The 13532-nt window shown below is 59.8% G+C and overlaps 1 protein-coding gene across 1 annotated transcript; it reads right to left on the reverse strand.

The window, feature by feature from the left end:
• Positions 1-3681: 3681 nt before the first annotated feature.
• Positions 3682-11362, reverse strand: ERF (ETS2 repressor factor). Its single transcript, XM_024132791.3, has 4 exons — positions 11118-11362; positions 6457-6691; positions 5963-6078; positions 3682-5856 (listed from the first exon to the last, which is right to left on the reverse strand). The coding sequence occupies exons 1-4, from the start codon at positions 11137-11139 to the stop codon at positions 4553-4555; spliced, it is 1677 nt and encodes a 558-aa protein (XP_023988559.1). The 5' UTR covers positions 11140-11362; the 3' UTR covers positions 3682-4552.
• Between the last annotated feature and the right edge of the window lie 2170 nt (positions 11363-13532).

A 13532-nucleotide genomic window follows, 5' to 3' on the forward strand; every position in this document is an offset into this window, starting at 1 on the left:
CATTGCAGGTGTGAAGCTACTCCCAAAGCACGCCGGGAAATGGAGTCCCATGTGATTCCCTAAGCCCCAAGTGGATACTGTAGTTCCGGAGATAAGCTAGGAAATGGAATAGCATTCCTCCTCCCTCGTTCGCTAGGCCGCAGTCCCCTCTGGAAAATGTAGTCAACACCGAGGCTTCCGAGCAGTTGCTACAGCGAGCCCTTGTGTCTTCTGGGAAATGGAGTTCAAGGCAGCCTTCCCACTGACTGAAGGGGAGGGATCTACCATGATCCCGAAGCATGCTGGGGAATAGTCCAGACCGGATCCCGACCCTTTGTGAGACGAGACTGCAGAGGCTTGCCGGGAAGTGTAGTCTAATAGGTACTTCGGGAGAGCGTGAGCGAAAGGTGAAAGACACTAGTCGCCTAGGGAAGACTGAAGAAAGTTTCAACGCCTCCTGCCCCGCCGCCAGGTCCCAAGAAAGAGCCGAAGTCTATCGGGGGCTGCTGGAAAATGGAGTGCAAACACTCCCAAGTTCCAAGTTTCCACAAATCCGGAAGGAAAACCCTCCTCGCAAACGATTTAGGAAACAAAGTTTCCGGTGGTTTCTCAGGACAATACAGTCTTCGGATACTGTCTAGCTTTTTCTAGCAATGTAGGTTGCACCAGCAGGCTGAGCCGAAGTTTGCAAGAAATGAAAATAGAATTTTTCTTGAACCCCCATTAAGCTTTTTGCATCCTCACGCTTCCTAAATCACAGAATCCTGAAAGGCCCAAAAGAAGGAAGGCGGCTGCTAGGAGTAGCCTTGGGTTTTGTGCACGCATTATATCGCCCCACTTATCGATTCATACCCGGAAGGACAGTAGCCCCAAGCGGTGTGTGTGTCTCTGTATGTGTGTGTGTGAGAGAGAGAGAGAAGGGGGGGGGGGAAGAGAGTGTGTGTGTGTGAGTGAGAGAGAGAGAGAGAGAGAGAGAGAGAGAGAGAGAGAGAGTGTGTGTGTGTGTGTGTGTGTGTGTGTGTGTGTGTGTGTGTGTGTGTGTGTGTGTGTGTGTGTGTGTGTGTGTGTGTGTGTCCCGGAAGTACTTGGAACTAGAATAATGAAATCACCCTCCGCCCCTCCTGCCTTGTGGAATGATGGGAAATGGAGTCTCTAGACTTCACTTTAATCAGCTCCTGTGATCACACTAATTGTCCTCTCCTTTCTGAAGCCTGAAGAAAGTCTCGTCCACTCGGTCTGTAGCTGACCGCAATTCCCTGCGGACACAAACCCCTGGGGTAGGACAGACGGTAGCGCTAAAGCCTTTTCATACTGCATTAACCAGAAGGCAAAGCGCAGTCACACTTCCGCTCTCTTCTCAATGAATGAGGCTGCATCACGCACGGCCCAGAGCGGGTACTTCTGGGAATTGTAGTAGTTTCTCAGTCAAATAGTGTCTGCTGCCCTCTGGCGGCGGCTCGGAGTCTACAAGCAAAAATCCGACTCAAACCCCAAAGTCTGGGGAATCCTAAACTGGACCAAGGAGGTCGGCAAGGGCAGAAGAACAGGGCGGAATAGCGGCGGTTACTTAACGGCCAGAACCCGTGGGACATGTGCAGTGGGCCGCGCGTGGGCAACCGCCAGAGGGGATTCGGGTCCGTCGGAGTCTGAGGGCGTTAGTCTGAGGGACTCTTACCCGAATGTCTGTACGAGCTGAGAACGTTTGCTGAGGGGTGCTAGAGCGGGTTGTAAGTGGTTATGAGGGGCCTATGGGTGTCTGGAGGTGCTCAGGGGAGTCTTTGAAGAGGTGAACTGGTCTTCCTGGAGACCAGTGAAGTCAGGGAGGACTTGGGGTGTCTGTAAAAGGTCTGTGGGAAACTGTGAGAAACTACTGGTGACTGAGGGGATGTCTGAGGGATGGTTGAGAAGCATAAGGAAGGACCTTTGGGGGACTGTGGGAGTACTGGAGATTATCGGTAAGAAGAGGGTCTCTCATGGGATGAATTAATTGATGAAGTGTCTTGAGATCTATAAAGGGCTTTTATACTTGGTTATCAGAGATCCCGGAGGATGTGGAAGGGAGAAAAGGTATGGTCTTGCAGAAACTGTGAATAGATTTAGGTGGGTCATTAAAGATTAGAGGAGCCGCTGGAATTTTCAAGACCAGATGCCACCTGTGACATCCCACTCAGCCAGAATTTGGGGCAGGAAGTCTGCTTATGCTGTGGAATAACCTGGAGAGCAGTTCTGGAGCTGAGTGCCTTTGAATTCACGACAGACCCGGTTTAGGGGTGCTTTGAACGCACTAGAATCAGGTGCTGAGACTACTAGTCAGGGTCCTCCTCCTCCCTCCAGTGATGACATCCCTCTTTCTCCATCACACCACCACCACCACCAACTCAGCTGCATCTATGTTGCCAGGAGACAGGCCTCATCCCAACTTCCAGAAATAGCCCAGCAGCCCCCACCCTAAGGGAGTGACTTACATCACCCAGGAGAGGGAGCAGTTGCCCATAGGCCGCCAGGGGAGCCTCAGTTTCCTGCCAGTACCCCAACCCTGGATCGTCTCTTCACTGCCAGCGGCCATCATTTGGGACCACCCACCCTGGGCTGGCATGAAGTGAGGATGAAACGAGAGTGGGTAGGAGTTTCCAGTTCCTTCCCTCTCAGAGTTACACAGGGTGATGTTTCACAGTGAAGCCAGTCCAACAGGCCCTGAGCCCTCAATTCTCACTCTATCTCTTAGCAGCTGTGTGGCCTTGGGGAACTCCTTCCCCTCTCTGGGCCTCCAGCACCTCACCTGCACTGAACGGGTTGCGCTGTCTCTAAGGGCACCTCCAGCTTGGATTCCTCCTCCTGATTCTTTCATCTCTGATTCAAGCTCTCCAACTTGGGCTTCTAGCCTTATGAGCTCACCTCTCAGATCCTATGATCTTGAGATCCTGGTCTAGATCCAACGATCCTGGCTTTAGGAGGAGAACTCAGTTGTTGAAAGAACATGGGCCTCAGAGACAGACCTCATTTAAAGTCCTAGCTGGGCTTAAGGTCTTGGGCAAGTGATTTAAGTGAGCCGCGTGCCCCTACCTTGTTGGATGTTGGAGATAAAGCGCTGCAGCTCCCAACTAGGTACCTGGCACACAGTAGGTCATTCAGTAGCAACTATGATGAAGCCAGTCCCTTCTTAACTTGCTGGCAGAGAGTGTTTCCATGGTTTGATGAAAAGATCACTAAGGTACCTTGCAAGGTCTACATTTCAAGAGACCCTGCAAGCCTGTTGCCAGAGGACTCCCAGGTTAACTCATAAGCGCCTCGAGGGAGAGTGATGTGTGGGAGAACACCAGAGGTAGCACAAAAGGAGCTCCATGGAGGCATGACTAGGAATTCACAGAGAGGGAAGGCATTGTAAGCAGGAGAGCAAGGGCCATGGCGTGGTGTTGAAGAGCCTAAGGGGCTCCCAAGGATGAGAAGATCCCCCATGGAAGAGGGGAGCAGTCAGAGGGCCAGAGCATGCCTGAGACCTTCATCATCAGGCCCAGGGGTTAAGTGCCACCCCAGGTCAGGAGTTCATTTCCCAGGCCTGGATTTGCCCCATTCAGATGGGGTTAGGCCCTCTGGCCATAGGTCCATTTGGGGGTCCAGTCTCGGTCCCTGTCCTTAAGAACCAAGCAAAGGCTGTTGCCCTGCAGTGGCTGCACCCAGCACCCAGGACAGATCACTGCATCCAAAGGTCCAAAGTTTTATTGTTTTGAATACATTCTCCAGCAGCCCCCAACTTCCCTCCCCCCAACCCTCCGTCCCCAATACAGAATAAGGCTTGACCACAGACCCCCAGCCCAGGGGCCCCAGCTGGGAGGCAGAGGGGGCTTCCAGTTTGGTTTCAGGGCACCCCCTTCCCACCTGCCTGCCTATGGGCTAGTCCTAGGAGCAGCTGGGGGTGAAGGGGTTGGACTGGCGCTGGGGTGGGGAGTAGGAGAGGGATAGCAGGCACTTGTAGAGATTTGTGGCCTATGGGCGGCACCCCTCACCCTCCTCCACCCCCAACCCCCCCCCACAGAATTTTTGGTTCATCATAAAATGTTCCTCCCTCCTCTGCTGCAACCCTGTGGGGGGGTATGAGAAACCCAGGCACTCATGGCCCCTGGAGGGGCAGGGAAGGCAGGATTGGGGCTGAGGATGGCCGGGGGTGGAAAGGGAGAGAGGTACAGGAGGCAGAGAACAGGGAGGGAGACAAGGCTTTACTTCCTAAGCGATTGTAATAAAAAAGTTCCTGGGCTTTGAGGCCAGAGCCTCAGTTCAAATATAAATTCCCCAGAATGGAGGTGGCTCCCGTAACTCCCCCCTCCCCCCTACCAGTCTGCCCGGAGCTTAGAAACCCAGAAAGACAGGGGACAGCCCCCAGCCCTGGGCACCCACCCACCCTCACAGTTAAAAAAAAAAAGAAATTAAAAGTTTTATACAAAACATGGGGGAGGGGAAAGGGAGGAGGCAGGGAAGAGACGAGAAAGCTGCCCTCACCTCCAGGGAATGGGGGGGTTAAGGCAGCAAAAGAGGCATGGGGGGGGTGGAGGGAACGGGGGTCCCCTGCCCACAGCCCTCAGGAATCTCGATGCTCCAGAGAGAGCTGGGCTGTAGCGTGCTGGAGGTCAGAACTCACCCGCCTTGGGGTGAGGGGCCCCCCAGCCTCCCCAGGCCCCTCCCCACGCACCTTCTTGTCCTCTCCCTCATCCTCGAGGCCCCCAGCGGGGCCCCCACCCCCCTCCAGGCGACAGTCTTCACTCCAGCGCCGTTTAAAGCGCAACTTGAGGGGCATGCATTGGGCTGCCCCAGGCGCCTCGCCAGGGTCGGGCTTCGGGGGTGCAGGGGGGGCACGAGGCGTCTTGAACACTTCCCCGTCTTCCTCGTCCTCGTCGCTGATGTCAGTCACCTCCACCTCCTCTGACTCGCCTTCTGAGATAGGTTCCACCTTGATCTGGGGTGGGGGGGGCGGGGGGGCGGGGGGGGCCAGCGCCCCGGCCCCCTCGGCCAGCCCGCTTGCGCTGCCACCACCACCGAGGGCACCGCCACTGCCCTTGTCAGCGCCCGCCAGAGCCTTCTCCCCAGCCGCCCGCTGCCGGCGTCCCAGTGGGGGCGGCTGGAGCTTAAACTTGAATGGAGAGGAGGAGGAAGAAGAGGAGGACGAGGCTGAGGAGGGGACTGGTGGGGTCTCGGGTGCCATGGGCGGCAGCGGGCACTTGTCAGCGCGCTGGGGCTGCGGCACCACCAGCCCGGGGTAGTGCAGGAAGGCGCGGGGGCTGAGGTGGTAGTTGTAGACGCTTTGGGTGTGGGCCTGCAGGTACCGTTTCATGTCCTCAGGGCTGAAGGAGAAGTGGGAGCCTCCCCCAGAGCCGCTGGGGCCCCCGCCACCACTGGGGTACATAGGGCTCAGCGTGGGTGAGGGAGTGTAGGCCAGGTGCGTGGGTGTCATGGGCAGAGCCGGTGAGAGCTGAGGGGGCAGCAGGGAGCCAGGCCCGGCTAGAGGCGACACAGGGAAAGGGCTGAGGGGCTCAGGGCCACCCCGGGGCCGGGGGTAGACACGGAAGACACCAGGATCATGGGGCAGGCGGGCCAGCGGGGGCCCACGGAAGGCACCCAGCTCCGGAGGGCCAGGCGGTCGGGCCCGGGGATCCTCTCCCAGTGGCTCTTCCAGCTCTGACGTGCCATCGCTACAGTCACTGACAGAGCCTCGGCCCAGGCGTCGGGCCACCACAGCCGAGAAGAGGGACGATGAGGATGAAGAGCAGGCCGGTGGTGAGCGGGGGTCCTCGGTGGGAGACAGCACCTCGGAGGGCGTTGAGGGAGGGAAGCGGAAGTGGCTGCCGCCTGTCGGCACTGGCGGGGCGCTCTGGGGCACCGCACCCCCTGGCGGGAGAGGGGAGACACGATGTCAAGGCCCCCAGCCTTGCCTGGACATTCAGACAGACCCTGTCGTCCCTCTGAGGCCATGCTTACCAGCCCCTGTACTCACCAGCCAACCCCACATCGATGAAAGGGTAATTAACCAGCACCAGTTTGTTGAAGTTGAACTTGTAGGTGAACCGTTTCCCCTTAGTCTTATGCAGAATACGTTTGTTGTAATAATAGCTGTGGATGTAGAAACACCATCGGACGGTCAGTCACACGGCACCCAAGTCCAGACCCCGTACCTTGACACGTGTGAGTGCTGCTCGCAAAGGGTGACCGAGAAACATGGGCCACCCGTGAGAAATCAAGGTCCAGAGGGTGGAGACCAGCTCTCCCCTCAGTTCTGGGGCCAGACTAGAGGCCACGTCCCTGGCTGTATTCTCCCCTCAGGACACCTCGGTGTGACACATGGTCTCAGAGAGGGGCTGGGACTTGCCCAAGGTCACGCAGCTGTGATTTGGACCCGGAAGGCAAACCCAAAGCCTATTCCCATGGGCCAGGGGCTCCCAACCACTGGAGGGCTGTCCACATCTGCCCAGGGGCCTCTGCCCTCCTCACCGCAGGGCCCGGCTCAGCTTGTCATAATTCATCTGGGGCTTGCACTTGCGGACACCCCAGAGCCGAGCCACCTCGTCGGGGTCCTTGATGACGAACTCCCCGTAGTCCCCCTGCCAGGCGATGACACCCTGGTACTCCTCCTTCCGCAGCAGCTCCAGGATAAAGTGCCACAGCTGGATCTGCCTCGAGCCGGGGGACGACTCCGGCTTGTAGGCCCAATCCGGGAAGGCAAACCCTGGGGACAGGAGGCAGGGGTGCGGCCCCGGGTCAGGGTGCCAAGTCTGGGGCCCTGGGGCCCATCCCAGGGTCCACCCCCTACCCCGCCCTTAACGTGGGGAAATCCGTCTCCCCCTGCCAAGCCAGGACCTGGTTAGAGGGAGACAGTGTGTGTCTGTCTGTGTGTGAGGGGGGCTAGACAGGAGCTGGGGGGAGGGGAAGCTGGAGCCTGCTCCAGCGACACCGGGAGAAACAGGAAACCGTCGGCGGCGGGTCCCGGGGCCAGTGCCAGGGGGCCAGGCACCAAGCCAGGCCGGCGGGCAAGGCTGCCAGTGGGGGAGGGGCAGGAAGGGGCACACGTGGCCAGACGGGTTGGGGCTAGCCCCCCCCCCAGGCCACCCGCACTCCGGTTCAGGGTCAGTCACTACCACGCCGGCCCCCCGCCCCCGCCACACGACCTTCTCTGTTCCCCTCCTAGGAACGTACACTGTCTCCCTCCCAAGACCCACCGGAGCCCTTACTCCCACCCTAGGCCCCGAGAGGAGGATTTTTTTTTTTCTTAAAAGGACCAGGAGGGGTGGGGTGGCTGCTTGACGATGAGGTCAGCGCTTGCACACACAGAGGCTTCTGTCTTCCCTGGAGAGTGAAACCCAGACTGTCTGAGAGAGCGCCCCCCCGCCCCCCCATCAAGCCCTGGACCCTCTGTGCTGCACTGCCCTACCCAGACCCGGGCGCACGGACCCAACCTGGCTGGAGGGCCTCAAGACTGAACAGGCACCGCTCGCTGTAGCCTGCTCCCCCTTCTGCATTCTCATCCTCAGCTTCTTCCCTGCCCACCTACCTACCCGCCCCCAGCATTAACCTTGGGTAGAGGTTGGTGGTGGGCTGGCTGGTCCCTAGAGGTGGTGGGCAGCCTAGGGGGGAGAGTTGGGGGGGCTGCGGTTGTTGTCATTTCCCAAACCCCCGGGTAATCAGGGGTCATCAATAATTCAGCACTAGGCAGCCGGTAATGGAGGGGCGGGAGGAGGGAAAGAGAGGAAGAGAAGGGGGAGGCAAGACAGAAGCCCTGGTGCCACTAGAGGGAGAAGGCCAAGGTGGACAGCTAAGGTTGGGCGGGGTCCCAAGTCCCAATCAGGCTGCAAGGGTCAGCCTCCCTCCCCTGGCCCTGGCTCACACCCCAGCTCAAGCAGGTACCAACCAGGCCTGGGGCAACATGGAACCTCCCCCAAAGACTCCACCCAAGTCTGGAATCCAACAGGGGATCCTTCCCCATGGGGACACAGGGGATCAGCAGTTCCTATTCCCACAGGGGCCACTCCCTCTAAATCAGAGCCGACTCTAATGTCTAGTGGGACCCAGCTCCCTGACCCCTGGCCTTGGGTAGACTGGGATGGCCAGCATTCCCCACCTGGTCCCTGCCTCATTCAGAAATTCCAGCCCCAAACCAGCCCCTCAGGGCTCCAGGGATATGACCATATGACCTCCAGCTGGTCACAGACCCAGGGTACTGTATGTACCAGCAGCCCCTGCTCCATTCAGAAGTGACAGACCCTGACAACACCTTCCATGGACCCCAGCATCCACAGCCCCATCCCTCTCTTGGGAATCCAGGTGTTCACCCCTTTACGCTCACCCTGCTAGACAACCCGGGTCCGAGGGTCTTGTTCAGGGCCCAGAGGTCCTTGGGAACCCAAGAGTCCGCCCGCTCCATGTACCCTCCAACCTCCTCCAAACTCCTGTCTCCCTTCAGGGCACCAAGCTTCGCGCTCCCCCCCACCTAAACCCCAATCTGGCTCTCCGACTCCGGGTGGGGGCCGAAGCTCCTGAGACATCAGTCTAGAGCTGGGGTGTGTACTGATTTCCACCCTCCCCCCAAAATTAAAGCCACCCTTCCCAGCCCACCCGCCCCAGCCTCCTTGTCCCGGTAACCAGGCAACGTGTGTGCAGCGACAGTCCTGGGAGCGGGGGAGCAGGAGGCTAAAAATAAACTTTGCAGAAGAGAAGGAGTGAGAGCGACTACATGCAACACAAAGGGAAGGGAGGTGGGGGGCTCTGGAAAGGCCTCAAGCTGCATTCCGGGGGCTGACCCAGGTCCCCTAGTTAAGCCCCCTCCCTGAACAAACCCCCTCCCGGGCCAGAACCCTGGCTCCCACTCGTGGCAAGGGCCCTCCCTATTCCCAGGCCCACCCCAAAGCCAGCTTTCCTCATCGGACATGGCATACATGAGGGCCTGTTCCCAGCTTTGGGGGGAGAAGGAAGATGAGGGGTGACGTCAGGGTGTCTCAATGGGGCTCTGTTCCCCAGGCTTTGGAGCCAGGAGCCAGGCACGGGCAAGGGGAGCATGTGTGAGTGTGTGTTGTGTATGGGTCCACGTGCTTAAAACAGGGAACCACCCGGCCCGCACCAAGAAAGCTTGGGGGTGCAAGGACCTCTGGAGCATGGGGGGACAGCGAGGCAGAGACAGAGCAGCTGACACTGAGAGAAGAGCTGAGGACATTGCCAGACAGGGTGGAGAAGAGGCAGCAGACAGGAAGGGCTGGGATGGCGGGGTCCCAGAAGGCACACCTGGGTCCCACGGAGGCGGGGTAGGGAATCTCCCAGACAGACTGCGGAAACCTGGGACGGGGGTCTGCAGAATTCTTGGGCGCCCCTCAAATTCACATAACTGCCCGAACTTTTTTTAAAAGGACTCTGGGGGTCGGAAGGGAGGGGTAGTGATAGAGGAAGAACACGCCGGCCTCCTGGGGGGCCCCGCCACCTCCCCCAGTCCAGGCAGCCTTCGGTGGCGCCAGAGCCGGGAAGAAAACAGGAAGTGGGAAACAGCCGCGGCAGAGGAGAGAGGGGCCGGGATGGAGGATCGGATGGAGGGGCGCGCAGCGGCCAGCCAGGAGGCAGATGGACCCATGGACCGACTGGGAGACCAGTACAGGCCCCCGCCCCTTCCCCCAGCCAGAAAACCCACACGGCGCGGCCCCAAGACTGGGTTGGGGGAGCTGCCCAGCCGGTCCCACCAGGCGAAGGCCCGTAGCAGGGAGGGAAGACGAGGCGGGGTTGTCTGGGTGCCTCGGCCCCCTCCTCCGGCGAGGGGAGGCTCCTGCTGCCCCCAAGGCCCAGCGGCCCTGGAGCCTTTGGGAGCCAGAGAGTATGTGGGACGCACGTGACTGACCCTACTACACTCCGAACCCCTGCCCCACGCCCAGCCCCCTCCTCGGCCCCAATCCCCAGGCGCCGGAGCCCGGCTCGGAGCCCTTTAAGAGCCGCCCCCACCCGCCGAGCGACGGGGGGGCGGGGTGGGTGGGCCGGTCGGGGCACACACCCTCACACAGGAGCCCTAGCCGCGGCCGCCGCCGGGGGAAGGAAACAAGTTTGAACAGCGGCGCCTGGCCCCCTTCCCCCTCCCCCGTCCCCGCCCCGGGCCGGATTCCGACGGGGTAGACGGGCAGGGGGCGGCTGGGACCCCTCCCCCAGCACGCTCGGGCGCAAAGTCCAGCCAGCGAGAGCCCGGGGGCGGCGGGGGAGGGGAAGGGGGAAAGTCCGAGGGGGGGGCGTTAATCCTGCTGCCCCCCGCCCGCCGACCGGGGGGGGGAGGGGAATCTTGGCCCCTTAAGGAGGAGCAAGTTGGCGAGGGAGAGGGGGGCGGAGGGAAGAGACGGCCGGTTGAAAGAGAAGAGCTGGATGAGGGAGGGGGGCGAGGGGGGGAGCCTCCGCGTCCACCCCCACCTTCCCCACCCTCCCCAACCCCGGGTCCCCGGAGGCGAGGGAGGAGGGTTCCCAGGTCTCTCCCGAGCGACCTTAAAGCCGCGCGTTCTAAGGTCGGAAACAAAAAGTTCCTTTTTCGAACGTTCGGGCTGCGCTTTGGAACTTTGCGACTCGGCGCGGGCGGGGGAGCGAGGAGCCGGCGGAGACGGGCGGGGGAGGGGCGGTGCAGCCCGGTCCCCGAGTCCCGGGCTCCCCACTCACGCCCTCCTCCTAGAGGCCATCCTGTATCCCCCTCTAAGCCGGTGCGGGGCACGCATCGCGGTGAAGGTCACGGGCCGGACCGCGCAGCGCGGAACCTGGGATAGCGGGCCCTGTGGACAGCCCCCCCGCACACACACACACCCCGCACACGTCCCGGCCCCCAGAGTGCAACGTGACAGAGCGGCGGGGAGGAACCCAGCCACCCCCGTGATCCCGGGAGTGAGGGAGAGCCCAGCTTTCGGGGTCCAGGCAAGGAGAGAACCAGGACTCGCAGCACCCATAACACTGCGCCCAGAGCCAGGAATTGGGGGTCCGGTGCACACCCCCGCTCGCGCCGCAAGAAGCAACAGGTCTGGAGTGCTTGGGGGTCCCCCGGAACGGGGGATCACTCGGGCTCCCCCAGAACCCTTCAGCCCCCCCAAAGTTTCTCCGCCTGGTTTCCCGGGGCAACAAGTCTCCCCCACACGTGCTGCCCCCGCCCCCACCTGTGTCCGCCGGGGTCTTCATGCTGGGGGGCCCGGGGCGAGGCGCCCCGACTCCGGGCCGCAGCTCCCGGCGCCCGCGCTGCCCCGTCCCGTCCCGAGCCCGTCGGGACGCCCTCGCCGATTCACCCGGCCTCGCCTCTCAGAGCCTCTCCCCTCCCCGCCGCCGCCTCCCGGGTTAATATCGCACTCCGGGGCCGGGACGCCCACGCCCCCCGGCCGGCGACGTCACCGCCGCGTCGCCATGGAGACACTGCGCCCGCCCCCTCCCCGCGCACTCACACACGCACGCACGCACACGCACACACACACACAGAGACACAGACACACACACACACACACACACACACACACACAGACACACACTCGTCGGCGCGCAGTCACTGAGGACCGGCCGGCTCTAGGCTTAAAGGGGCCGCGCGACGGGGGAGGAGGGAAGGAGGGGGTTGGGGTGGGATGGGGTCTGGGGGGTCATGACCCTTCTCTGAGGCTCCAAGTCTGAAGATAACTTAAGTCCTCAGGACTCGCGACCTGCCGCCCCTCCTCCTCTCCTGCCCACTGCGGGGTCCAGATTTTCTTTGGAAGCCTGTAAGAGGGGTTGGGGGGTACCTTCTGATGAGTGTCAGAAACTTTTGTGAGGAGGAGTATGGACCTTTTGGGAGGAGGCAGAATTTTCTCTGCAGGGGGCCCGGGTCAGGACCTTGGAGGATGATCCAGACCACAGCATTTCCCAGGCTGGGCTCACCATGTCCCCCCACCAACAACCCTGAGCCTGAATGGGGGCAGCTGTCCAGGGGTGGGGTGGAATGGGTGGGAAGCATTTCCCAGCATCGGAAATAGGGAGGCGGCTGTGCCCTCCGTTCCTCCAGGCATGGGGTCTTGGCCTTCCAGATAGCCCCAGTCCCAACTGGGGAGGAAGTGACCAGAGAGAATGCACGCGGGAGCCCGCCCCCCCATCCGCAGACTGCAGCTGTCCTGGGGACACAGCTGGCGCCGGAGGTACCCCCACCTCCACCTCCAGGGCAGGGGGTTCCGGGGATGGGGTCAGGATGCGAGGGGGTGAGCAAAGTCGGAACAAATGTGCTCCCAAGGGGCACTGGGGGGTCGCCAGGAGAGAGGAAGGCAGGGCTTAAGGATGAAGGCCAGCGCGTAGGGCAGTGTTAAGTCTGTTCTCTGCAGCTGGGAGGAATGGATGGAGCCTGAGGCTTTGGGAAACAGGAAATCAGCAATGATCAGATGGCCAACAGTAGAGGGCAAATAGAAGCTATATTCACAGGCTGATCCTGGAAACAGAGTCTCAGAAAAGACTCTGAGGTACCAAAGGAAATGAAGGGGGGAGGGCAGGGGGAGATGCTCAGAGAGAGTGAAATCAAGAAGACAAGGAGAGACGAACAGGCCACAGAGAGGGAAGGCCTGAAGGGTCAGGCTCTGGGTGCTTAGGGCTTCAAGCGCAGCCTCTGTTGCTGGGTTCCTAGCGGCGTTAGAGCAGAACCTCACCAGTGCCTCAGAAGTCTCAGGCCTCTTCCTCAGGGAGACCAAGGCCTCCCGGGAAGCATCACCCCCCTGGGGAATTATGTAACCTTGCCTACGGACAGTGCAGCTCCCCCACGGATATTGTAACCCTCTGGGAGCAGTGTGGTCCAGCAATGATAATCATCATCATTGTTATTATAACATCTCCCTCCCGAATTGCTAATGCTCATGATGTGCCAGGCACTGGGCCAAGCATTGTCGGGACATCTTCTCGTTCAATCCTCACAAAACCCCAAAGAAGGGAATTACTATTGTTATCCCCATTTACAGATTAAGAAAATGAGGCTCAGGAAGTGTTGGAGCCAGGATTCAAACCCAGCCTATCCAATTCAAAATCACCACCCTTAACTACTATATTTTACTACCTCTTTTACTGCACCCCCCTCAGAAAAAGCTAATGCAAAGTTTAAAAGGTAATAGGTCTCTAACAGCCTCAGTGACCTCCATACTCCCACCAGCAAGACAGAGACTGGGGTGGCAACCCAAACTCTGCTATTTCCTGTACGTGACATAGAGCAAGTGAATTTATCTCTTTGAGCCTCAGCTTCCTCATCTGTAAAATGGAGAGATTAATAGGCCCTACATGATTAGGTTGTTGTGAGAAATCAGAGATGTGAGGTAAGTACGCAATAAATACTGGTAATAATTATTAGCAGAGTGAACGATATACCCTGTGGATGAGGTAAGCACCCCTCACCCTACAGACTCCAACTGTTGGCAATAAACACACAGCATTGACAGTGAAATTTCCTGTTAATGGCATAATCCTACCCTGACCCAGCTGGATAACTCAATCCCACAGTTTCTGTGAAACACAATCATAGATGGTGGGTATGCCTCACGGGAGACTCTCAGCCATCCACAGAGAATGGGAGTGCCTGGTGA

This window comes from Physeter macrocephalus, chromosome 17, assembly GCF_002837175.3.
Source record: "Physeter macrocephalus isolate SW-GA chromosome 17, ASM283717v5, whole genome shotgun sequence".
Taxonomy (NCBI): domain Eukaryota; kingdom Metazoa; phylum Chordata; class Mammalia; order Artiodactyla; family Physeteridae; genus Physeter; species Physeter macrocephalus.